The sequence below is a fragment of the Pantherophis guttatus genome, chromosome 4 (assembly GCF_059756535.1).
Source record: "Pantherophis guttatus breed Tessera chromosome 4, ASM5975653v1, whole genome shotgun sequence".
In the NCBI taxonomy this organism is placed as follows: domain Eukaryota; kingdom Metazoa; phylum Chordata; class Lepidosauria; order Squamata; family Colubridae; genus Pantherophis; species Pantherophis guttatus.
The window spans coordinates 123,497,471-123,522,079 of NC_142066.1; the positions used below are offsets into that span (position 1 = coordinate 123,497,471).

Here is a 24,609-nt window from a genome sequence, read left to right on the forward strand (position 1 = left end):
CAACTGTACTATTGGTAGTGGTGTTGTAATTTCCTTCTACATAATACTTGGAAAAAAGGAGCAAAAAGTGACAACCTTCAAGCAACTTTGCAATAGGTGGGATGTAATCAAATGACTGATCCCCATTTCACCGAGTCATGTGTTACCATGTATACCTGCTGATATATTTGGATAATCACACTGGGTCAATCACATTGTTTGAACATAGACACCATGTCACATGAAAGAGCACCATATTGTGTTAGGAATAGGAAATGAGCCAATAGCGAAAAAGAAAGGTGAATAAATTGTGATTAAATATCTAAAAGGGCATTACTTGCTCACTTGCATAGTCTGGATCCAACATAGCATTTCTGTTCTTGATTTAATCTTGTGCTTGACCTCTGAGCTTGGCACAGTACAGAATTATTTATGTCAAGAATGAGTGACTTTACCTTCTGAACCTCAGCTATGTTCTGATTAAAGTATAACGAGCATTTAAAAAGACATCTTGACATATAAACTATATTACCTACTGTAAAATAATAGCTTTCATTTGATATACTTTTCATTTGCTGAATAAAATATCTGGAATATTTGAATGGGTGGTGGTTTCATAATGTTAACAGATCTGTCTGCAGTAATAAAGAGTCATAATTAAGCTGCTGTGTGGTTTTAGAATAGAAAATGTACCTTGAAAACTATTAGTTACATTTAAGGATAGGAATCTTGTTAAAAATCCAGTATTTTAGGATTAGGAACTAAAGCTGAAAGAACAATGTTATTAGTAATTATAAGTAAACTTTTAGTAAACTGTTGTTTGTTGATAAAAAATGTCCTCTGCTAAGTATTAAAAAAAAAATAAAGAAATGTATTCTTCTGTGGTACAGAAGTTAATTTGATAGCACCATGAAATACAAATATACAGTGATTTGAACAGATATATTAGGAAGGCATGCAAGTATTCTTCATGTATTTTGTTGCAACAAAAAATAGGAGTTTTGTTTTCTTCTGTTCTGCTTTGTCTCCTTAAAATAATAATAATCCTATTGACAAAAATCACATCTAAATTCCTTCATTTTCAATGATCTAGTAATCTTGAAATGTCAAACCAAGTTCAGTAAAGGTAGTAGAATAATGCTGACTTTTTAAATAATGCCCTTGGAAATACCTAAAACGTTTCTGCTTCATAAATAACTATCATCTCTCTAAACTCGATCTTTGAATCCTTCCTTAAAAAGTGCCATATTAATCATGTGTGAGTTCAACACATTCCACTCTGGAATTTTTGTGGCTAATGTGCTAACTTGGAGGGTTTAGAGAACTCAGAAAATTGGTGAGTGCTGAAAAACATTCTCTTTTCATGATGCATTTCCTTTCCTGCAGGCCAGGCAAGAAAGCTTTGATTTTAATTTTACTGACATACTTATAAATGTAGCTTCAGGTTAAAACTTAAATTTGTCTGCAGATTTATGAGCCAGGTAGACATTCTGTCACAGGGCTTCTTCCTTTTGCTTCAGCATTATTTGTATATTATAAACCTGCCTGAGTGTTTTCCTGATAGACAGCCAATTTTTCAAATAATTTCATATTTCTACTTTGCTTTGTAGCCCAACCATCCTCATTACATCAGAAAGCACCCATTCTATGCAGATTTACCAGGGAGTTATTCATTCATTCATTCATTCATTCATTCATTCATTCATTCATTCATTCATTCAAATTTATTTGCCACTGAACTCTGTGTATAGTAAACTCCATGAAACACAGTGGGTCTTAACTTTTTGAGAAAAAAAGTACAATAGGAATGCATTGCCCATCTCTTCTTCTTTCCTAAATTCAAATGTATTTCCTATTTAACGTATATAAATGCAAAACTATATTTTCAATAACTAAAGAATTACCTTGAATACATAATGCCAAGTACAAATAGCATTTTATAAATGTGCCCTCTTCAATCCTGCCCTCAATTTGCTATTAACATGTTTTCAAAATAGAAATAGATAAACACAAGCCAGTATGGCTTGCATTGTTATTAAAATGCTGTTATGCTTCTCACTTTCCAGTTTCTAAAATGAAAAGCAAAGGATATCCAGAATTTGGAAGATATCATCGTGAAATATACAATGTAATTGGGGGTACCTACTGTATGCATATTGAATGCATGCACATTTCACACTATAAATCTGAATTCATAGCACTGAGTTGTATGTCCTAGACGTAACAAGTACAAATAAATTGTTTCACAAATTATTCACATATCTGTCAAAGGTCATAAGCTGAATCCTGTGTTATGTGTGGTGCATCCCGAGACACTTGCAGATGCTACTGCAAATTTTTACTTCAAAAAGCATTGTTTCCAAATCACTAGTACTTGGTGCAATTAGGACCTATGTAAAGTTCAGATTTTATTTATTTATTTATTGGTTCAATTTATATGCTGCTCTTCTCCGGAGACTCAGGGCGGCTTACAATGCGTTAAGCAATAGCCTTCATACTTTTGTATATACCTGCTTAGTAGGGCTTTCTCCCCCCCCCCAAAGCGGTGTTCTTTTTTTATACAAAGTCAGCTTATTGCCCCCACAAACCGGGTCCTCATTTTACCTACCTCGAAAGGATGGAAGGCTGACTCAACCTTGAGCCTGGTGAGATTTGAACTTGCAGTAATTGCAGGTAGCTGGTGCTATTTAACAGCACTTTAGTCTGCTGTGCCACCAAGGCTCTTAGAATTTTAGAACAGATTTTAGAACAGAATCAAGCTTTAAGGAAAGATTTACCCCAAGAACGCTTTAAGGATTAAAGTTTAGACTTAGCATTCGTGTATACCTACAGTTGTGTATCATTTGCAGTAACTCATTGTATTAAAATATGTTATCAGAAAGCTCCATTGTTATTCAGTGTAATAATGTGTAAAACAACTCGTTTTTTTTTCCCTCTGTCCTTGCTTGTATTAGTATATTATTGTAGATAATAGTTTATATTTGTGCAGCAACTATTTATGTTCTGATACTCCCACAAAACTAGAGATGTCCGCATGGGATAGGGATGAGCAAAAATCAAGATGGCTACTATTAACAGTGCACCAAAGCCCTTCTTTTAGGGAAAGGCATGCTGGGATGAGAGTTTCATTACAGGGATAGAGCTTTGATTTCAGCAACTGCCTTGATGTTCCTGATGAAGTTACTGTTTTTTCCTTTTAATAGAAATATTTTCTAATAATAAATATATGAAAGTGATAGAAAAACACAGAAAGTTGACAAATTAATGCATAGTCATTTGAATGTCTCAAAATTAAGAAAGCATAATTGAATGCTACAAACTTATATCTAAAACCATTTTTCTTCTAAAGATAATGTTATGTTCATTTTGGGCCTTTGAGTCTCTTATTGGTCATAACACTTCAACAATATTTTGACACACAAAATATCTACTGAGAACAATGGAGATTGTGGGAAAACACATAGAAAACTCATGGTTACGAATAAAAGGATTACCCCGAACACAAACAAAGATGACAGTACAAATACTTCTGCAGTTTACAAACCCCTTTTTCCATACACCTTTGCTCTGTCTGGAGAAAGATTGATATGAAAAAAAAGTACAATCTACCAATGATGGTAATGTACATGATACAAGATATAATGAACACCTGTTTCAGATCATTTATTTTTAAAAAACTCCACATACGGTTATGTGGTGGTAAATGAGCTGGAGCTATATATACATCCATTCACTGTGGTGGTTGCTTGGTCACAAACCTGAATTAAAACATCTTATTTACTTATTAAATTTCTTCACCACTCATCTTGCCTAAGTGATTCTTAGGAAATCAGAGACTGATTTGGTAAATTAGTATCAAACATACCTATATTTGTTAATATTACTTATCTAAACTGTATCATAGCAATAGCCAACATTTGGACTCTGCTTGAGGAAAAAAATGCTAGGAAGAAAATAAAAATAAAAATGGGAAAGGAAAAAATGAAAGAAAAAGAGAATTTAAAAAGTACTTTAGTGACAATGGGGAAGTCAAGTATTCACATAATGTAAACCAAGCTGCAATGTCATTTAATATGTCCCCTCAATTTGAACCAGTATTTTACAATAACCAGAAAACTAAACTGCAAATTTGCTTTGAAATGCTGTTTGAAGAACTGGAAAATACCATGTCTGGGGGTGGGGAGGGGCGGAGGTGGGAGAGAACTTTATAACAAATGGAATATTAATTAATTGCAATAGCACTACTTAGACTTATATACCACTTTACAGCCTTCTTTACAGAGTCAATTCTCTGGTGAGAATTGAACTGCTGAACTGCTAGCAGCCGGCAGTCAGCAGAAGTAGCCTGCAGTAAATTTAAGTACGAAGCTTGCGGGGAAAAAAGCTTTAATATTTATTTTGATATTGTATCTTTGGAAAGTTAATGGTATTTTGCTCATTGGATAAAAGCTGCCACATTTTGTACCAATTACTGGTAAGAAGATATGTTTCTGCTTACAATCAGAGGAATTTAGTAAAATTCATGCTTTTCTAACTAGATGCTATTTTAAGTTTATCATAAATCAGGAATTCACAAACACAATCCACATTAATTACCTAATTTTGTGATGTTATTTGATAAGAATTGTTGTAGCAATTTATCTTTTTTCTTTTAACCTTTTACTTTTGTTGTCATACATAGATTCTAATGCTGTTGAATTTTTGGCCAGTATATAATAATATTTTTTCATTTGCTAGAATAAATTATGTTCAACAAACGAAGTAGAGATATATTATACCTGGCTTTTTCCACATACGTCTCTTCCAACATCTAAATATTTTCAAAGTATCTCCAAGAAATGATGTAGTTACATTCACTAAGGCTTGCTCATGGTTGTCACTGAAGTAGTTTTTTAAAATGCCTCTTTTTATCTTCTTCCTTATCCTTTTCTCTGTCTTTTTCAATTCTTCCTTCATCTTTTAACTTTTTTTCTTCCTAGTGTTTGTCCTGCAGTATAAGGTCCAAATGCTGATCCATTAGTTGTGACAAGAACTTACCAACACTGATGTTATGGATTGACAGAAAGTGACTGGCCCAAAGTCATCCAACCAGCTTTCATGCCTAAAGTGGGACTAGAACTCTCTGTATCCCGGTTTCTAGTCTGGTGCCTTAACCCCAAAGTTGTTTTCATTCCCGCTGCCTCTTTTTTTAAAAAAAATATTAAATCCGTGGCTGAATACACCACTAGTTACGGTTATTTTAGGATTCACTCCATTTATTTACACTAATTTTGTAAAACTTTCTTGTTTTTCAATATAGAAGAAATCAATCTATTGTGTAGGAGCCACAACATGTATAGGAAATTATTCTGGCCACAACAGCAAAACTGTGCTAATAAAACAAATGGAAAGTGAATAAAACATAAAAATTCTACCACAATTTCTAAAATCTAAACAGCTGCTCATAAACAATATAAAGATGTATATGTAAGTGTGCCAGCTTATAACTATTGTCTTTCCAGAGGAAAAACTGCAAAGCTTGGAAGTGGGCATGTAGAGTGCTTTAGAAGTATTATCTGTGCTCAAAAAAAATGTCCCCTAAGTTCTGAGGAAATACTAAGGTCAGTTACAGGCAACATGATATCACAGGCACCAATCTACCAGCAGACACCTTTCATGGTGCCCATCAGAATCTGCCTTGCCCATTTTTAATTTTTCAAAACTTTTTAATTAAGAAAAATAGAAAGCATAAAAATCACTATATTCTAAAGTCGATGTTAGCATTCTTAAGCTTTCAAGAGGATATCAAGTATTCTCAGAAGAATAAATACTAAACATATGCATAGATTACTTGCACCTACGATAGTCTGTATTTATAGAAAACATGGTTTAATGTATACTTCATGGCAGAGAATACAGAAGTTAATATTTAAGATAAGATTCTGTGACAAAAGGAGAGAATGGAAATCTCTCTGAACCTGTTGGGTTTCTAAAAGCCTTTTTCTAATCAACACACCATATATGCATGAATAAAAACATTTGAAAGGTACATCAATCCAATCAGATAAAAAGCAGGCACAGTCTGAACCCAGCAGCGAGACTGGAAGCTTTTGCTTCTCCAATCAATGGCTTTTCATCTGACTAGGAATACTAACGCGTGCGCAGTAGGTAAAACAGCTTTTTTCCACTTCTCTTCCGCCCGTTCTTAGGCTTCCCTTCCACTTCCGAAAGGTTCCTTAAAGGGCCAGCAAAGCTTTAAAGAAACGATTTAAAAATGGAGACTAAAATCAATTGTCCCATGAGAATGTGGAGTGATTAAAACGGGGAACTCTTGCGATTCACAGAAAGACTGGGTTTCAAACCCAAGGCAAAGCAATTAAGCGTAGCCTGCTGCAAGTCATTTTTGAGGGGCAAGCACGTAATGGAGCCGCCGGGGGCTGGAGTCGGAAAAGCCGGTGACTTAGAAGAGGCAGGTGAGACCGGACCCTGCCAGCGATCTCCGCCAGTATCTGTAGCAGCGGTTCTACCTGCCGGAGGAAGCGGGGAAAGGCTGGGTGGCAGCACCCCGAAGCAGTTTTGTCCCATGCTGGGGAGGCCGCTCATTAGCTATACCGTGCGGGCGATAGAAAGGTAAAACTATGCTGTTGCTGCATCCTTCCGTCCCAAACACACCTGTATCACTCAGCATCCCATTCCCATGTGCTTGTGAGAGGAAAAGATGCGTGACGGGCCAGGTGCTTGCAAGGGCTGTTCCGTTCTACGCATGCGCGCAAAGGGGAGCGGTGCATAGCGAGTTTTGCAAAGCTCATGATATCACTAAGAGCAGCTTGGCCCAGAAGCATTGGAAGCTTCTGCCTAAGGAAAAGGTTAAGGATGGAATTCACGTGTGCAGCTCTGAACTTCTCATCGTTACCTAAAGCGAGAGTGTGTGCTTTCTGAGTAATAAGGTTCATTGAACGATTTGGATGTATTCATATTCATTCTCTCTCTCTCTCTCTCTCTCCCCCCCCCCCCCCCATGCATATTTTCTAGTCAATATTGCTTACTTCCTAAGACTGACAGAGTGAATAGCCTAAGATCATTCAGTTCTCTTTGAGTCTAAGAATGTGAGTTCTTAGGTTTCTGAGTTGGTGCATTAACCACATCAGTGTTTCTCAACCTTGGTAACTTGATGTCTGGACTTCAACTCCCAGAATAGCCCAGCAATCCCCATGAATTGATGTATGACCTTCGCCATATGCACTTCTGTATTCTGGACCCTGAATGGTCTTTTAAAGATCACCTGTATCAATAAAGCAGAGACAGCAATTCACATACACACACCTACAAAACGACAACAGGTAGCATTTTAAAATCTAGGGGTATATATCTCAACATATGTTTAATGGTAAGGTTACTTCAGCTGTGTAGTTTGATGTTAGACTTAGACTTAGAATAACTATTGTTACTTTGAAAGTACACTATTTGGCATACCTTAAAATAAAATTTAGTTGCATACAGGTGTCAAAGGCTCACCATTTCCAATATACATTACACAGACATGACAAATAATAATAAATACAAAATTATGTATATACCTACATATATGACATGGAGAAACAAGAGAGTCTAGTTCGGATGTATACATGTACATGGTGAGAAAAACGAATCTTGCAATGTTTGGAATAATTTTAGAATAAATTGTTTAATTTATTGTGTTGGGTAACAGCCAGGATAATTATTTTTATTGGTACACTGTAATTAGAGCTAGGTTTCCTTGAGTTCTGGTTATATTTGTTTCAATAATTAGCTTTAGAATTAATTTTTAGATATCCATATAGTGTTGGTCTTTATTTTATGTGAGGGTAATCTGCTTACATTTTAAGGTATAAAAATTGTATTGGCATTAGAATGCAGTTTGGATTATGATGGGCTCCCATAAAGTCTGGGCTTACATTTAATGCAATGATAGGCTTTTGGAGTAGGTTTTCAGTAGCAGTGGACCTACATTTGTGTTATGTCGGAAGAAATTACTTGAGTTGTTATTAGTCTTCATGATTCCTTGCCAAGGTAAATTTTAAAGTAAGAATACTAAGGTAACCTTTACTGTAAAACACTTGACATTAATGTAAAAATTAAGCTTAGGTAGGTTTTCTTGAAGTCCAAGATTATATTATGGTTAGTGGTAGTGTTATATTCGGCTGTGAAAGTTGGACCATAAGAAAGGCTGAGCGCCAAAGAATTGAGGCCTTTGAACTATGATGCTGGAGAAGATTCCTGCAAGTCCCTTGGATTGCAAGGCAATCAAACCGGTCAGTCCTAGAGGAGATCAACCCTGAATGCTCTTTAGAAGGCCAGATCCTGAAGATGAAACTCAAATACTTTGGCCACCTAATGAGAAGGAAGGACTCACTGGAAAGAACCTAATGCTGAGAAAGATTAAGGGCAAAAGAAGAAAGGGACAACAGAGAATGAGGTGGCTGGATGGAGTCACTGAAGCAGTAGGCATAAGCTTAAATGGACTCCAGAGGATGGTAGAGGACAGGAAGGTATGGAGGAACATTGTCCATGGAGTCGTGATGGGTTGGATGACTTCGCAATTAACAACAGCAACAAGTGTTATATACATGTTATAAATTGGGGATTGTCTGCTGGATTAACTTTTACATTAAAAATCTCTATTAGTAGTGATTTAGTTTGACATAATTATTAGTTTTAATTGATCTTTTATGATAGAAGTATGTTGGGGAATTTTTGAATCAATTGTTTAACCATTCAGGGAACGGTAGGGTTAGGATTTGACTTCTTTGAGGTCTAAAGTTTAGTCTGGTATCAGATTACTTTTGGATGAGTTTTTAGGTTAGTATAATCTTAGTTATGATATAACGATGAAGACTGATTGGTGAACTGAATTTTTTTCTCATTTTCACTGGTTCTATTTTAATTGGACTTTTGAGAACATTTAAATGCTGGTGCTGATTTTCTGGATTATTTTTACAAGAACATCCTATTTAAAATTTAGTCAATTTACACTTAGCTTAATAGTGCAATTAGGCAATTGGTTTTATTCATATTAAAATGTATTTGTAAAACAAGTTGAAAAAAGTTCCTTTATTCCATTTAACAACAACAACAAAACATTTGGCACTTTTCTATAAAAGAAGAAGGCATTTGTGTAGAATTAAGAACAATATATATGCTGAGCAGAATAACTAATTTTCATAAAATTAATAAATAATGATCAGTCAAAGAAACATAATAAACATCTTCACATCTGTTCTTTGAGACGCTCTCTACACCAATATACTGAATAATCATTTCATGTGGAGGAAATAAGAATTGGTTTTGATTAGCTAGAAGTTAAGGTGATCAATCCAAATGATTAGGGTATTATTTATTTATTTTATATTTATTATTTTTATCCTGTTGTTATTTGTGTATTTTGCTTGTTTATCAATCTCATTTTTGTTTTAATCAATCTCATTTAGCTCTTACTTTGTGAAAGTTATATTTGGAGCCTGATGTCTTCAAAAGGACTGCCAATTCATTTTTGGAAGAATTTTTATGAAGCTGGAAATAGTTTAACTGTAATTATTCACTTCAAAATTATACGTAGTTTGATGATTTTTTTATATTGATTGTATTTTCTTCTCTTTGGTTTCTGAATATAGAGTTATAATATTAAATTTTTATTTTATTATATACTGTTACTGTGTTTCCCCCAAAATAAGACATGTCCCGATAATAAGCCCAATTGAGCTTTTGAGCACACGTGCTATAATAAGCCCCCCTGAAAATAAGCCCCCCCAACTTATACACATGCGCAGCTGCCGTGGAAACAGCATGAGGTGAGGAGGCGAGATGGGGGTGAACGGTGGAGGAACATGCCCCACACGCACCTGCCATCCACCCGGAACGGCCTCGTGGAGGCCGCTTCCACAAACTGTACTTTCCCTGGAGCTGAAGCAGAGAACAAAAGGATGGGTGGGAAGAGTTTAAAAGAGAGAATCCAAAGAACCAATGCTGGTTCTCAAGTTGCACACTGCTGGGTGGGGGGAGGAAAGGGGAGCAGGAGAAGAAGCGCTGGCTTCGATTGCAAAAGCCACGGACTGGCTCGATTGCCTTCCTCTTGAAGAGCCTGCAGGGCAAACAGGAGATCTGGAGTTTGGGCGAGTGGCAGAATTCTCATTTCTCTGCCTCCCCATCCTCCCCACCTGCCATTCCCCATCTCAAGCCTGATTCAGGGAGCTGAACATGCTGCTGCCTCCCAGGAGGAGAAGAATGCCAGAAATGGGCTCTCTCGCAGTGCCACCTCTCTCTCTTCTCCCGAGTGGCAGTGATGCATCTGATTCACCAAATGTGGCCTGCTGATCTTGGGCGGCAGCGGCTCTGACCTGATCCTCGCTGGCAATGCTGTGGGCAAGAACTGGTCATGCGGATCCCACTTCATGGCTGCTCAGACAGCCTGCAGTAGCCACTGCTCAGAGTTTTGGCGCCAGTACCCCTACCCCCAGTCAACAGGCCTAGGGCTGGCAAGAGTTTGTTTGCGGCCGCTCTTTGTGGCCGCCACTAAGAGAAGGGGTGCGCAAGCTATGGTTTGCAGGAGTGACCTCTGCAAGGCCATTGTGGGTGGATGGCAGGTGCTCATGGGGCATGTTCTCCCACTGTTCGCCTCGCCTCCTTATCTCGTGCTGCTTGCACAGGAAGCAAATTAAAAGCTGAATGATTGCTGGAGGCAGCGGCCTGAGCAGCACCGGCAAAGCAGCTGGTCGGCGCTCCGGCACCAGTCCCCCTGCAGCGATGTTTAAGGGCTTCCTGCACCTGAACAAATAATAAGACTCCCCCCTCCCCCAGGTAATAAGGCCAAGGCCATATTTCAAAAGAAATATGGTCAAAAGAAAATAAGATCCTGTCTTATTTTCGGGGAAACACAGTAGGAGTTCCAAATCCCTGTGCTATAGTTTTGTTTTCAATCCCTTTCTATGCCTGCAGGGGATGAAAAAAGACATTAAAACATAGGATCTGACATTTCCTCAGCCTTTTTGTTATACCTTTTTGATATGTACATGATCCACTCAACTGCAGACTTCAGTAAAAATGTTGTGGCATTTTATCATCTGTTCCATGCAGTTCTTTAATTAAGCTTCAGGTTTGTTATGTATTTTGATTTTGAGAATTTGTCATAGCTGTATTTTTAAGTTTTCTGTAAAACCATATGGGTTAATCCAAACTAATAGATGATTTGAAGTAAAAAAAAAAAACCAGGATAATTATGGAACTTCATATTTAATGGACCATGCCTGGTGAAGAAAAATGGAAGAATTTCTAAATGAAGTTTCTTGTTGTGCATGTTGAACAAAATAGCCTGGTTCTGGAAAAAAAACCTAAAATCTTTTATATATTTTGTGTGATGGAATTGTGGGAAACAAAATGGTTTGTGTTTGTTCCAAGCATATAATTGAAAGAACAAGCATGAAATAATATTGGCTTGGGACAACAAATAATTTATTTTTCTGCAGTGCATTAGTGAGTCATTATGTTAGTACTACATCCAGCACTGCACTCATTGAACTAAATCTTGCTCAATTTCATTTAATTTAGATCAAGATCTGCAGATTTTTAAATTAATAAGCTCTTTTGGAACTATAAGAATATGTTTTCCAGCGTACTCAAAATGATTTCATTGGCCTACTGAACCAATGAGAAAGCAAAGCGAGTTACCTACTGTCTTATTTTCTAAGCCTATCTGAGATCTATATGAAGCACAGAGTTCGTGTTAGAAATATAGATTATGCTCTGAGTCAGTAAATTGAGAATCCAGATTGTTGAGGGCAATATGCTGAATCTGTAAACTCCTTAGAAAGGGCTGCAAAGCACTATGAAGCATATATAAGTCTAAATTCTATTGCTATTAAGGTCAATTCTTTGCTTTGTAGGATGTTAACTTTGCAATTACTTGTTTAAATTAACAGATTTTTTTAAAAAAGAAATAACAAAGTTGGGTAAGGCAAAACTACACATCTACTAAGGCATGGAGAGTCATTTTTGCTCTCAAGCACCATGTTATCAATTTAGGTTTTAAATTCTCCTAGTTTGCATACCTGCTTTATGAAACTTTTTGATGCTATTCAGTTTCGTTTTATTATTCTTTGTCAGTTGAGCTGGCTATATGGGGAAAAATAGGCATGTAAATGGAAATTTCTAAGCATTTTTCATTCTTAGTTTGACTTATTGACACTATTGCTATAGAAGTTAAAATATTTTCCCATTGTCTAGGGCCAGGTTTCAAAATCTGTTGCTACCGGTTCGCTCATGGGCGCACAGGCACGCAGAAGCTTCTGTGCATGCGTAGAAGCATCTGGGCAGGTGGGCAGAGCATCCCTCCGCCACTGCTACCAGTTCATCCAATCTGGGGTGAACCAGTAGCAACCCACCACTGGTCTAGGCAATATAAGAACCTTTCATTCTTTATTCCATCTCCTAATTTCCAAATTTCAAATTAATTGATTGGAAAAACTATAAAAATAAACAGTAGATCTTTTAGGTTTAAAAGATTTACCTAATTGTTTTAGTATCTTCTGCCTCAGAAGTTGAAAATGCTGTTGGTTCAAACAATGTAAAAATTACCCCTGAGTTACATCTGATAGATGAAAAAGCCATAATAGAGTCTGCATACTACAGTAGCAAATGGGGCTAGCCCATTAAGTGAGTAAGCCTTTTTTAACGACCTCCATTCCCCTGCTCTCTCTGATGTTCTTGGTAAACAAATGTGTGACTTGTTAAGTGCAGCATAAGATGCCTTATGTGTGAGGGAGGCCTGTCACCCAGCTGGGTCCATAAAGGAGGTAGATAAGCAGCAAAAGGTTTACAAAACAAAACAAAAAAACAATTTATCAGAAGGAAAAAGCACAGCTATATTAGGTGCCAGCACCAAGTTCCAAACAAGTGACCCAGCTTGGCTAATTAAGCCATGCCTGTGAGCTGGGCCTTTGCCCCCAATTAGCTGGCTTTTGGGAGACTGCAAATATTGCCTGACTCTTGCCAGTCTTTGGTAAACATTTCCCGGTCCATTTGTGATATAAGTAAAACTACACAAAAACAGCTCCCAGAAAAGAAAAAAAATAAGGCTGTGGCTTATTTAGTGGTTGTTTGTTGTTGTTAGTTACGAAGTTGTGTCTGACCCATTGCGACCCCATGGACAACTTTCCTCCAGGCCTTCCTGTCCTCTACCATCCCCCGGAAACCATTTAAGCTCACACCGACTGCTTCAATGACTCCATCCAGCCACTTTCTTCTCTGCCGTCCCCTTCTTCTTTTGCCCTTAATTGTTCCCAGCATTAGGCTCTTCTCCAGTGAGTCCTTCCTTCTCATTAAGTGGCCAAAGTATTTCAGTTTCATCTTTAGGATCTGGCCTTCTAAAGAGCAGTCAGGGTTGATCTCCTCTAGGACTGACCAGTTTGATCGCCTTGCAGTCCAAGCGACTTGCAGGATTTTTCTCGCGCACCCATATTTCAAAGACCTCAATTTTTTGATGCTCAGCCTTCCTTATGGTCCAACTTTCACAATCATACATTGCAACTGGAAAAACCATACGCACTTTTATTGGCAGGGTGATGTCTCTGCTTTTTAGTATGCTGCCATAACTTTCCAGGAGCTTTTAATTTCTTAGTTTAGCTTATTATATTTTTAGTTTTAGTTTATTATATTTATATACTGCCCTTCTCCCGAAGGACTCAGGGTGGTGAACAGCCATGATAAAAACAATATACAACAAAAATTTAAAAACTTAATTAAAATAATTCAATCATTGGCCGAATTTAAAACACCCAACTAAAATCATTTAAAAACCCCTACCAAAACCCAATTTAAAATTCTTTATCCTGTCAGACCAGCTTGCTGGAATAATAGGGTCTTCAGAGCATGACGGAAGGCACGGAAGTCGGGGATCCTTCGTATGTCCAGGGGCAGTTTGTTCCATAGGGCCGGCTCTCCAGAAGGCTCTCCCCCTGGGGGTCACCAGCGTACATTGTTTGGCTGACGGCACCCTGAGGAGGCCCTCTCTGTGGGAGCGTATTAGTCGGTGGGAGACAATCGGTGGCAGAATGCGGTCCTGTAGATAACCAGGTCCTAAGCCATGGAGCGCTTTAAAGGTGGTAACCTTGAAACGCACCCGGAAGACCACTGGGAGCCAGTGCAGCTCGTGCAAGAAGGGTGTTACATGGGAGCGATGAGTCGCCCCCATTATTACTCATGCGGCTGCATTCTGGACCAGCTGGAGCCTCTGGGAGCTCCTCAAGGGGAGCCCCACATAGAGAGCATTACAATAGTCCAGGCGGGAAGTGATGAGGGCGTGAGTGAATGTGCGCAGGGCATCCCGATCCAGAAAGGGGCGCAACTGGGAGATCAGGCGAACCTGATAGAAAGCCCCCCTGGCCATGGCCATCATATGATCTTCCAAAGACAGCTGTGAGTCCAGGAGGACGCCCAAGTTGCGAGCTCTCTCTGACGGGAGTAAGATCTCATCCCCAATAGCCAGCAATGGTGTTAGCTGGCTATATCGGGCCATCAGCCACTCAGTCTTGGAGGGGTTGAGTCTGAGCCTGTTCCTCCCCATCCATATCCGCACGGCCTCCAGGCAGTGGGACATCACGTCAAGGGCATCATTGGGGTGGCCTGGGGTTGAAATGTACAACTGCGTGTCATCGGCATACAGTTGACACTTCACCCCAAAGCCACGGATGATATCACCCAGCGCTTCACATAAATGTGAAATGTTAAACAGAAGGGGTGAGAGGACTGACCCTTGCGGCACCCCACAAGTGAGGAACCTCGAGGTCGACCTCTGCCCCCCCATCAACACAGACTGCATGCAGTCAGAGAGAAAAGAGGAGAACCACCGTAGCACGGTGCCCCCCCACTCCCACCCCTCCAGCCAACGCAGCATGATACCATGATCGATGGTATCAAAAGCTGCTGAGAGATCTAGGAGGACCAGGACAGAGGAGCAACCCCTGTCCCGGGCCCTCCAGAGATCATCAACCAATGCGATCAATGCTGTTTCCATGCTGTAATCCGCCCTGAAGCCCGACTGGCACGGATCTACAGTTGCAAGAAAAAGTATGTGAACCCCTTGGGATTACGTGGAGTTTTGCATGAATTGGTCATAAAATGTGCTCTGAACTTCAACTAAGTCACAACAATAGAAAAACACAGTCTGCTTAAAATAATACTACACAAACATTAGATGTTGCCATGGTTTAATTGAATATAACATGTAAACATTCACAGTGCAGGGAGGAAAAAGTATGTGAACCCCTAGCCTAATAACTTTTCCAAGAGCTAATTGGAGCCAGGAGTGAGCCAACCTTGACTCCAATCAGTGTGATGATATTGGATGTGTTGCTGAAAGCTGTCCTGCCCTTTAAAAACACACACCTGTTTTGGGTTTACTGGTTTCAAGAAGCACTGTCTGATGCGAACCATGTCTCGCAGAAAAGAGCTCTCAGAAGACCTACAATCAAGAATTGTTGACTTGCATGAAGCTGGAAAGGGTTACAAAAGTATGTCCAAAAGCCTTGATGTTCATGTGTCCATGGTAAGACAGACTGTCTACAAATGGAGAAAGTTTAGCACTGTTGTTACTCTCCCTCGTCTTTTAAAAATGACTGTAAGAGCACAGCGCAGAATGCTTCATGAGGTAAAGAAGAATCCTAGAGTGTCAGCTAAAGACCTACAAAAATCTCTGGCACATGCTAACATTTTTGTTGACACATCTACAATAAGGAAAACATTAAACAAGAATGTAATACATGGGAGGACACCACGGAGGAAGCCATTGCTGTCCAAAAAAAAATTGCAGGATGTTTGAAGTTTGTAAAAGAGCACCTGGATGTTCCACAACACTACTGGCAAAATATACTGTAGACAGATAAAACCAAAATTGAGTTGTTTGGGAAGAACACACAACACTATGTGTGGAGAAAAAAAGTTACAGCACACCAACATCAAAACCTCATCCCCACTATAAAACATGGCGGAGGGAACATCATGGTTTGGGGCTGCTTTGCTGCCTCAGGGCCTGGACGGATTGTTGTCATTGATGGGAAAATGAATTCCAGAGTTTATCAAGACATTTTGCAGGAAAACGTACGACCATCTGTCCGGCAACTGAAGCTTCCCAGAGGATGGGTGATGCAACAGGACAATGACCCAAAGCATACAAGTAATTCAACAAAAAATGGCTTCAACAGCACAGAATATGCCTTCTGGAGTGGCCCAGTCAGAGTCCTAACCTCAACCCGATTGAAATGCTGTGGCATGACCTTAAGAGAGCAATTCACACCAAACATCCCAAGAATATTGCTACACTGAAACAGTTTTGTGAAGAGGAGTGGTCCAAAATTACTCCAGATCGTTGTGCAGGTCTGATCTGCAACTACAGGAAATGTTTGGTTGAGGTTATTGCTGCCAAAGGAGGGTCAACCAGTTATTAAGTCCAAAGGTTCACATTTTTTTCCTCCCTGCACTGTGAATGTTTACATGTTATGTTCAATTAAACCATGGCAACATCTAATGTTTGTGTAGTATTATTTTAAGCAGACTGTGTTTTTCTATTGTTGTGACTTAGATGAAGTTCAGAGCACATTTTATGACCAATTCATGCAAAACTCCACGTAATCCCAAGGGGTTCACACACTTTTTCTTGCAACTGTAGATAGACAGCTTCATCCAGGAATCGAGGAAGTTGTCCCACCACCACACTCTCAACAACCTTCGCCGTGAAGCGGAGGTTAGAGACAGAACGATAGTTAGCTAATACAGCTGGGTCCAGGGAAGGCTTCTTGAGGAGGGGCCTCACCACCGCCTCTTTCAGGGCGGCTGTGAAGACACCCTCACTCAATGAGGTGTTGGTAATCTCCTGAAACCAGCCTTGTGTAACCTTCCGGGAGGCCAGCACCAACCAGGAGGGACACGGGTCCAGTAAACATGTGGTAGCGTTAAGCCTCCCCAAAATCCTGTCCATGTCCTCAGGAGTCACATGGTCAAACTCTTCCCAGGTAACACTCTCAAGACTCATCTCCGTCATCCCATCCGAGGCTATCCAATCAGAGTCCAGGCCGGCCCGAATCTGAGCAATTTTAACATGCAGGAATTGTCCAAAATCCTCAGCTCTACCCTGCAAGGGATCCTTCCTCGCTCCCACCTGTAAAAGAGAGCGGGTCACCCTGAACAGGGCGGCTGGGCGGTTCTCTGCAGATGCAATAAGAGTGGAAAAATAGTTGGATTTCGCCACTCTTATTGCCATTAGATAGGTCTTGATATAAAACCTCACCAGTGTCCGGTCAGATTCGGTACGGCTGGACCTCCAATCGCTCTCTAGGCGTCTTTTCCGGCACTTCATCTCTCTCAGCTCTTCGGAGAACCAAGGAGCCAATTGAGAAAGGCGCCAAGTCAGAGGCCACAAAGGCGTAACACGGTCCAAGGCTCTGGCGGCTGCCCTATCCCAGGCGGCCGCCAATTCCTCAGCCAAGCCGTGAGTCAGAGCCTTGGAATGGAACAAGCTCCATCAGGAACCTCTCGGGGTCCATCAGGCGCCTGGGACGGAACCACCTGGTCGGTTTCGTCTCCCTGCGGCGAGGGGAAGCGGTCCGAAAGTCCAACTGAAGGAGCGAATGATCTGTCCGGGACAAGGGCTTAATGACTAGGTCCCCTATTGTGAGATCATTCAACCACTGACCAGAGACAAAAATCAAGTCCAGCGTGTGTCCCCCAGTGTGGGTGGGGTCATGAACTAACTGGGTCAGGTCCATGGCCATCATGGAGGCCATGAATTCCCGAGCTGCTTCCGACGTTTCACCGAAGGATGGCAGGTTGAAATCCCCCATGACCATAAACCTGGGGGTATCCACTGCCACCCCGGCTATTACGTCGAGCAGCTCAGGCAGGGCAGTTGCCACGTGGCAGGGAGCCAGGTACGTAGTCAGCAAACCCATCTGCACCCTATGACCCCACTTCACAAAGAGGGACTCACAGCCGGCTATCTGAGGAACAGTGGCCTCCCTCGGACTAAGACTTTCTTTAATAATCACTGCTACCCCTCCGCCCCTCCCCTGGGCCCTCGGCTGATGAAATGTGAGGAAGCCTGGTGGGCACATCTCCACGAGGGGGACCCCCCCTCATGGCCCAACCAGGTCTCCGTGATCCTAGCCAGGTCCGCCCCCCCTCCTGAACTAAATCATGAATGAGGGGGGGTTTATTAGCCTCAGACCTGGCATTGCACAACAACAACCGAAGGCCCGGGCCCTGAGACTCTGCACAACCTGGAGTACAAGAGGCACCTTGGGGGCCGGAGCACACCACCGCTCGCAAGCAGCGAGTGCGTGCTCCCCAAACATGATATGGCCCCCTATGCCTGCCATATGTGCCCCTCCCACCCACTATTTTGATGAAATGGCTGTAGTCCCCATGTGCGGTGATCTTGGAGCCCAGGAAAATAAAATCTGTCACTATTTCCATTTCTTTCCCATCTATTTGCCAAGATTTGAGCGGGCCGGCAGCCATGATCTTAGTTTTCTTAGTGTTGAGTTTCAAGTCAGTTTTTGCACTCTCCTTCTTCACCCACATCAGAAGGCTCTTTAGTTTCTCTTCACCATATCTGAGGTTGTTGATATTTCTACTGGCAATCTTAATTCCAACCAGGCATCTACCCTGCCTTTCTCATGATGTGCTCTGCATATAAGTTAAATAGATAGGGTGACAGTATACAGCCTTGCCAAACTCCTTTCTCAATTTTGAACCAATCATTGGTTCCGTGTCCAGTTCTCATTGTTGCTTTTTGACCCTCATATAGGTTTCTCAAGAGACAAATAAGATGGTCTGGTACTCCCATCTCTTTGCAAACTTGCACAATTTGTTGTGATCCACACAATCAAAGGCTTTAGCATATGAAGCAGAAATAGATGTTTTTCTGGAACTCCCTAGCTTTCTTCATCATCCAGCATATGTTGGCAATTTGATCTCTAGATCCTCTGCCTCTTTGAAATCCTGCCTGTACTTCTGGTAGTTTTCGATCCACATACTGCTGGAGCCTAGCTTGTAGGATTTTGAGCATAACTTTACTAGCATGTGAAATGAATGCAATGGTGCGATAGTTTGAACATTCTTTGGCATTGCCTTTTTTTGGAATTGGAATGTAAACTGACCTTTTCCAATCTTGTGGTCACTGTTAAATTTTCCAAATTTGTTGGCATATTGAGTGTTGCACTTTTACTGCATCATCTTTTAAGATTTTGAATAGCTCAGCTGGAATACGGCCACCTCCACTAGCTTTGTTGTTGCTCCGACTTCCTAAGGCCCATTTGACTTCACATTCCAGGATGTCTGGCTCAAGGTCATGGCCACCCCATCGTGGTTATCAGGGACATTAAGCTCGTTCTTGTATAGTTTTTCTGTGTAATTTTGCCACCTTTTCCTAATCTCTTCCGTCTCTGTTAGATCCCTGCCATTTTGGTCCTTTATCATGCCCATCTTTGCATGAAATGTTCTCTTCATATCTCCAATTTTCTTGAAGAGATCTCTGGTCCTCCCTATTCTATTGTTTTCTTCTATTTCTTTGCACTGTTCATTTAAAAGGCATTCTTCTCTCTTCTAGCTATTCTCTGGCATTCTGCATTTGATTGGGTGTATCTTTCTCCCTTGCCTTTCACTTCTCTTCTTTCCTCAGCTATTTGTAAGGCTTCCTCAGACAGCCATTTTGCTTTCTTGCATTTCTTTTTCATTGGGATGGTTTTAGTTGCTACCTTTTGTACAGTGTTGCAAATCTCCATCCATAGTTCTTCAGGGACTCTGTCTATCAGACCTAATTCATTAAATCTATTTGTTACGTCTACTGTATAATCATCAGGGATATGATTTAATTCATACCTGAATGGCCTGATGCTTTCTCCTACTTTCTAAATTTTGCCATGAGAAGCTCATGATCTGAGCCACAGTCAGCTCCTGGTTTTGTTTTTACTGACTGTATAGAGCTTCTCCATCTTTGGGTGGAGAGCCAAATATCACATAGTCAATCTGATTTCTGTGTTGATCATCTGGTGATGTCCATGTGTAGAGATGTCTCTTGGGTTGTTGGAAAAGAATATTTGCTATGACCATTGTATTCTCTTGACATAATTCTACCAGCCTGTGTCCTGCCCTCATTTTGTACTCCAAGACCAAACCTGGTTATCTTTTGACTTCCTACTTTAGCATTCCAATCCCCCATTATGATAAGGACATCATTTTTTTGGTATTAATTCTAGAAGGTGTTGTAGGGTTTCATAGAACCAGTCCACTTCAGTCTCTTAGGCACGAGCGGTTGGGGCATAGACTTGGACTACTGTGATTTTGAATGGTTTGCCTTGGATTCGAACTGAAATCATTCTGTCATTTTGGGGGTTGTATCCCAGTACTGCTTTTCCTATTCTTTTATTGGCTATGAACGCTACTCCATTTCTTCTGAGGGATTCTTGCCCTTAGTAGTATACCTGATGTTCATCTGAATTAAATTCACCCATTCCTGTCCATTTTAGTTCGCTGATTCCTAAGATGTCAATGTGCAGTCTTGTCATCTCTTGTTTGACCACTTCCAGCTTGCCTTGATTTTGATCTTACATTCCAGGTTCCTATGGAATCTTTAGAGCATCGGACTTTACTTTCACCACTAGATACTTCCCCAGCTGAGCATCCTTTTGGCTTTGGCCTAGTCGCTTTACTCTTTCTGGTCCTACTAATACTAGCCCTCTGCTCTTCCCCAGTAGCATATTGGACACTTTCCGACCTGAGAGGCTCATCTTCCAGAGTCATATCCTTTTGCCTTTTGGTACTGTCCATGGAGTTTTCATGGCAAAGATACTGGAGTGGGTTGCCATTTCCTTCTCTAGTGGATCATGTTTTGTCACAGCTTTCTGCTATGACGTGTCCATCTTGGATGGCCCTGCACAGCATAGCTCTTAGCTTCATTGCGCTGCACAAACCCCTTTGCCACGACAAGTCAGTAATCCATGAAAGGATTAGTGATTGTTAAGCATGTCTTAATACTTATTATACATAAAGTTATGTATATTGCAACAAATGATAAACTAAGAATTTTTCTAATCCTCCATGTCTGCCAGGGTATATGTTCAATGCAAAACTATCTCAAATCTAATTATGTTTTTTAAATAATCTTTTAATTGCAGACCAATTTCTTTTCAGTCATTTTTTTCTGTTGACTATGTTTGACAGTCTGTATTTTACTTAGCAGATTAAATATTCATATTTTTGTAGGATACAACATGCTCAATTTTTTTTAAGAAAAGTGACATCTGGAAAACATGAATTACACATTTTCTGCAAATTTAGTACAAAGTAGGAAATTTAAGAATATTTTTTCCTCAGAAAATAAACAAGTTTTAAAGTACTTGTATACTTTTGTAAGTATGTTGTATATTTTTATACAATAGCAATTAAAATATGCTTAGAATAATTTAAGTATTTATTATACTATAGCTGCTCTTTATTTCCAATTGTTTTGATAAAATAAGGCTGGATTTCCATTACATCATGCAATAGTGAAGATCAAAGGGTATGAGTAATGTTTTTGTTTTTCCACATGGACTTCTTGAAATTTTAAAAATATTTTGGGGGATCACTTAATCAAAGTGCATAATTCAGATTTTAATAAATATACTTTTCTAATGTAATGAATGTGCATGAAATGAATCATTCATGGAATGAAATGGTTCAAGGAGGATGTGTTAGATCCCTTACATCCTGGGCATAATTTGTTTCAATGCCTCCCTCAGGATGTCACTATAGGGTGTTGCATGCCAGAGCATCTAGCGAGGACAGTTTTTTTCTCTCGTGCCATCACTCTCATGAACACCTAATCCTTACTGTATTGTTTTATGTCTCAGTATATTTAATGTTATATGAGTATAGTATTATTATCCTTCTAACTTTCTCTACTATCCTCTTATTGGTACAATAGTATGATTATTATTAATATGTTGCTTTGAATGTACATTGAGAGTTTCTACACTGGAGTCACATTCCTTGTGTGTCTAATCCAGGGGTCTACAACCTTAAAATCTCAAAGAGCCATTTGGACCTGTTTCCCACAGAAAAAAAACAAAACAAACCCTAGGAGCCACAAAATCTGGGTGGGTGTGGTCAACTTGATGTCACTCATTCCCACCCAATCACATGAACCCCTAGCCATGCCTACGCAGCCACAAAACCATTTCTCTCTCTCTATGTCTCTCCCCGCTCTCTGTATCTTTCTGGCCCTCTCCCCCCTCTCCCCCCTCTCTCCCTCTCTATCTCTCTCCCCCCTCTTGTATCTCTCCTCTCTCTCTCTCTTCCCCTCTCTTTCCCTTTCCCCCCTCTTTTTGTACTTCTCTGTGTCTCTCTGTCCCTCTCCCTATCTTCCCCACTCTCTCCCCTCTCTCTTCCCTCTCCACTTTCTGTGACTCTCTCTCCCCTCTCCCTATCTTCCCCTCACTATCTCTGTCTCTCTGTGTATCACTGTGTGTGTCCCTCTATGTCTCTCTCTCACCCTCTCTGTCTCTCTCTGTCTCTCTCTCTCTCTCTGAAAGCCGTGGCTGGGCCAAGCCAGCAAGCTCTTCTTGGGGCGCTTTGCTACTCCTTTTATTTCTTCTTTTTGGAAATCCGGGCTGGCTGAGGAATGATTGGCAGCAGCAGCAGAGGCTTCCCTTCGGGCGACCATCCTCCTCCTCTCCCCTTCTCCTCTTGAAACCCCCTGGCCGGTTGTGGTGGGGCTGGGAGAGTGCACACATGTGGGGAGACCCTCCTCAACTGGGTGCCAAAGCACAGCAAAGGTGCTTGCGGGATGGGCAGTTGCTCGCTTAAGGCGGGTCTTAACAGGATGCAACAGGACATGGCTTCTCTCCTGCACCAAGGCTCTGGCCGTTGCCTTGCTATGTCATCCCCCACCCCGGCAGTTCTTCATCCGAGCATGTAGAGTGCAAACTCCAGCCCAAAGTGGCAGGAAGTGAAGGCTGCCTTATGCGCAAATGTGGCGCAAAAGCAGGTACAGGGCTGCTTCGCTTCTGCACTCTCCGGTGACCTTCTCTTTCTCCTCCTCCTCCTTTCGTGACCCCTTGGCTGGGCGTGGCTGAGCCAGGAGCGTGTGCACACATGGGGAGAACCTCCTTAAGCAAGCGGCTGCCTTTCACACACGCAGGCGTGTCACACACGCCTTTCCTGCGCTTTGCTGCTCGCTTGAGGAGGGTTTCCCCATGCATGTGCATGCTCCTGGTTCAGCCACAGCCAAAGACACAGGGTCACTCGAAGGGAAGCCTCCACCGTGGCTGGCAATCGTTCCTCAGCCAGCTCGGATTTCCAAAGATATCCAAAAAAGAAATAAGAGGGGCGAGTGGCAAGGGGCGATGGACGGGGCCAACCAGTGATGGCATGAGGAGCCTCAGCAGAGGGCCCAAAGAGCCGCATGCAGCTCCAGAGTCGTGGGTTGTCAACACCCTGTCTAATCACATTTGACCAAATAAAGTATTCTGTTTAAATAACATCAGTTTGTGAAGTTGGATATAATGTTTGTCAGCTTTAGCCTCAGGTCAGTTTCAACATTCTTAGTTCCACACACAAAAACAGGATGATGCTTTCAGCTTTTCTGCTGACCATGTCAATAGAATTGACAAGAATAACACAGTTTATGCAGTGCAGTACTTGTATTAGTAGGGAAAACATAGCACACATACCACATTACAGACACAGAGTTTGTGAAAGAATAGAGAATACTGTTTTTAAATCTCATTTTCAAATTCAAATTAACAAGTTTTAATAATTAAAAAAAGCATAGTTCTTCCTTTGCTTCAGTTGTGATCTGAAAATATATATAGTTGCATGATAAAATGTTAGTTTTAATGCGTATTTTATGCTAGTAGAATATTTATCTTCACATTTTAAAAAATCCTTTTGTATTAGAGTTTGAATATATAAATCCTGAGCACTCTTAATATAAAAATATGTGCTCTAGATCTAAGATGTAAAACAAGAGATAAAAATATTAAAAAATATTGCATTAAGAAAATTTGCTGTGGAATTGTCAACTCAAGTTTCCTATAAAATATATAATTATTTTATATAATCACTAATAAATTATAATTATATTGACTAATAAAATTCAGCAGGAACTGAATTATATAATCACTAATAAAATTCAATAAACGTATGTTTTTTTCTGTATTCTCTATTAGATTTATATTCTGATTTTTATTTAGGAGCTCAGTTCAGATTAACTAGATATGCGGTAGATTGGAATTAGATTGTCTAAAGACACCTGGTTAACTAGTTAGGCCCAGATTGGAATGGAACCCGAGTCTTTAGATTCCTAATCCAACACTTTAATCAACATAGGCTTTAAATTTAAACTTTATCTTTGCCTTGCAACTTCCTTAGCTAAAAACCTCATGGAAAACTCTCCAGATGAATCCGAAGTCATAAATATAAATTGTGATTGGGAAACGGAGATTATATTTCCATCAAAATTAGTAAAACATAAGTTAGTCATGACTACAAGAGGTTTTTCTATTCTAGTCATAGTCTTATTATTAAGGCTGCAATTTCCCACTCACTGAATATATATTATAAATTATACAATAAACATTTGTGCTG

At 40.4% G+C, this 24,609-nt stretch overlaps 1 protein-coding gene across 2 annotated transcripts in view; it reads left to right on the forward strand.

Moving 5' to 3' along the window:
- The first annotated feature begins 6,133 nt into the window (after window positions 1-6,133).
- Window positions 6,134-24,609, forward strand: part of CRPPA (CDP-L-ribitol pyrophosphorylase A) — a 65,948-nt gene continuing 47,472 nt past the window's right edge. For both annotated transcript variants that reach the window (XM_034401836.3, XM_034401837.3), the window contains exon 1: window positions 6,134-6,588. In XM_034401836.3, the coding sequence (XP_034257727.1) occupies window positions 6,380-6,588 (209 nt within the window). In that variant the 5' untranslated portion in view covers window positions 6,134-6,379. The remainder of the gene's footprint in view (window positions 6,589-24,609) is intronic.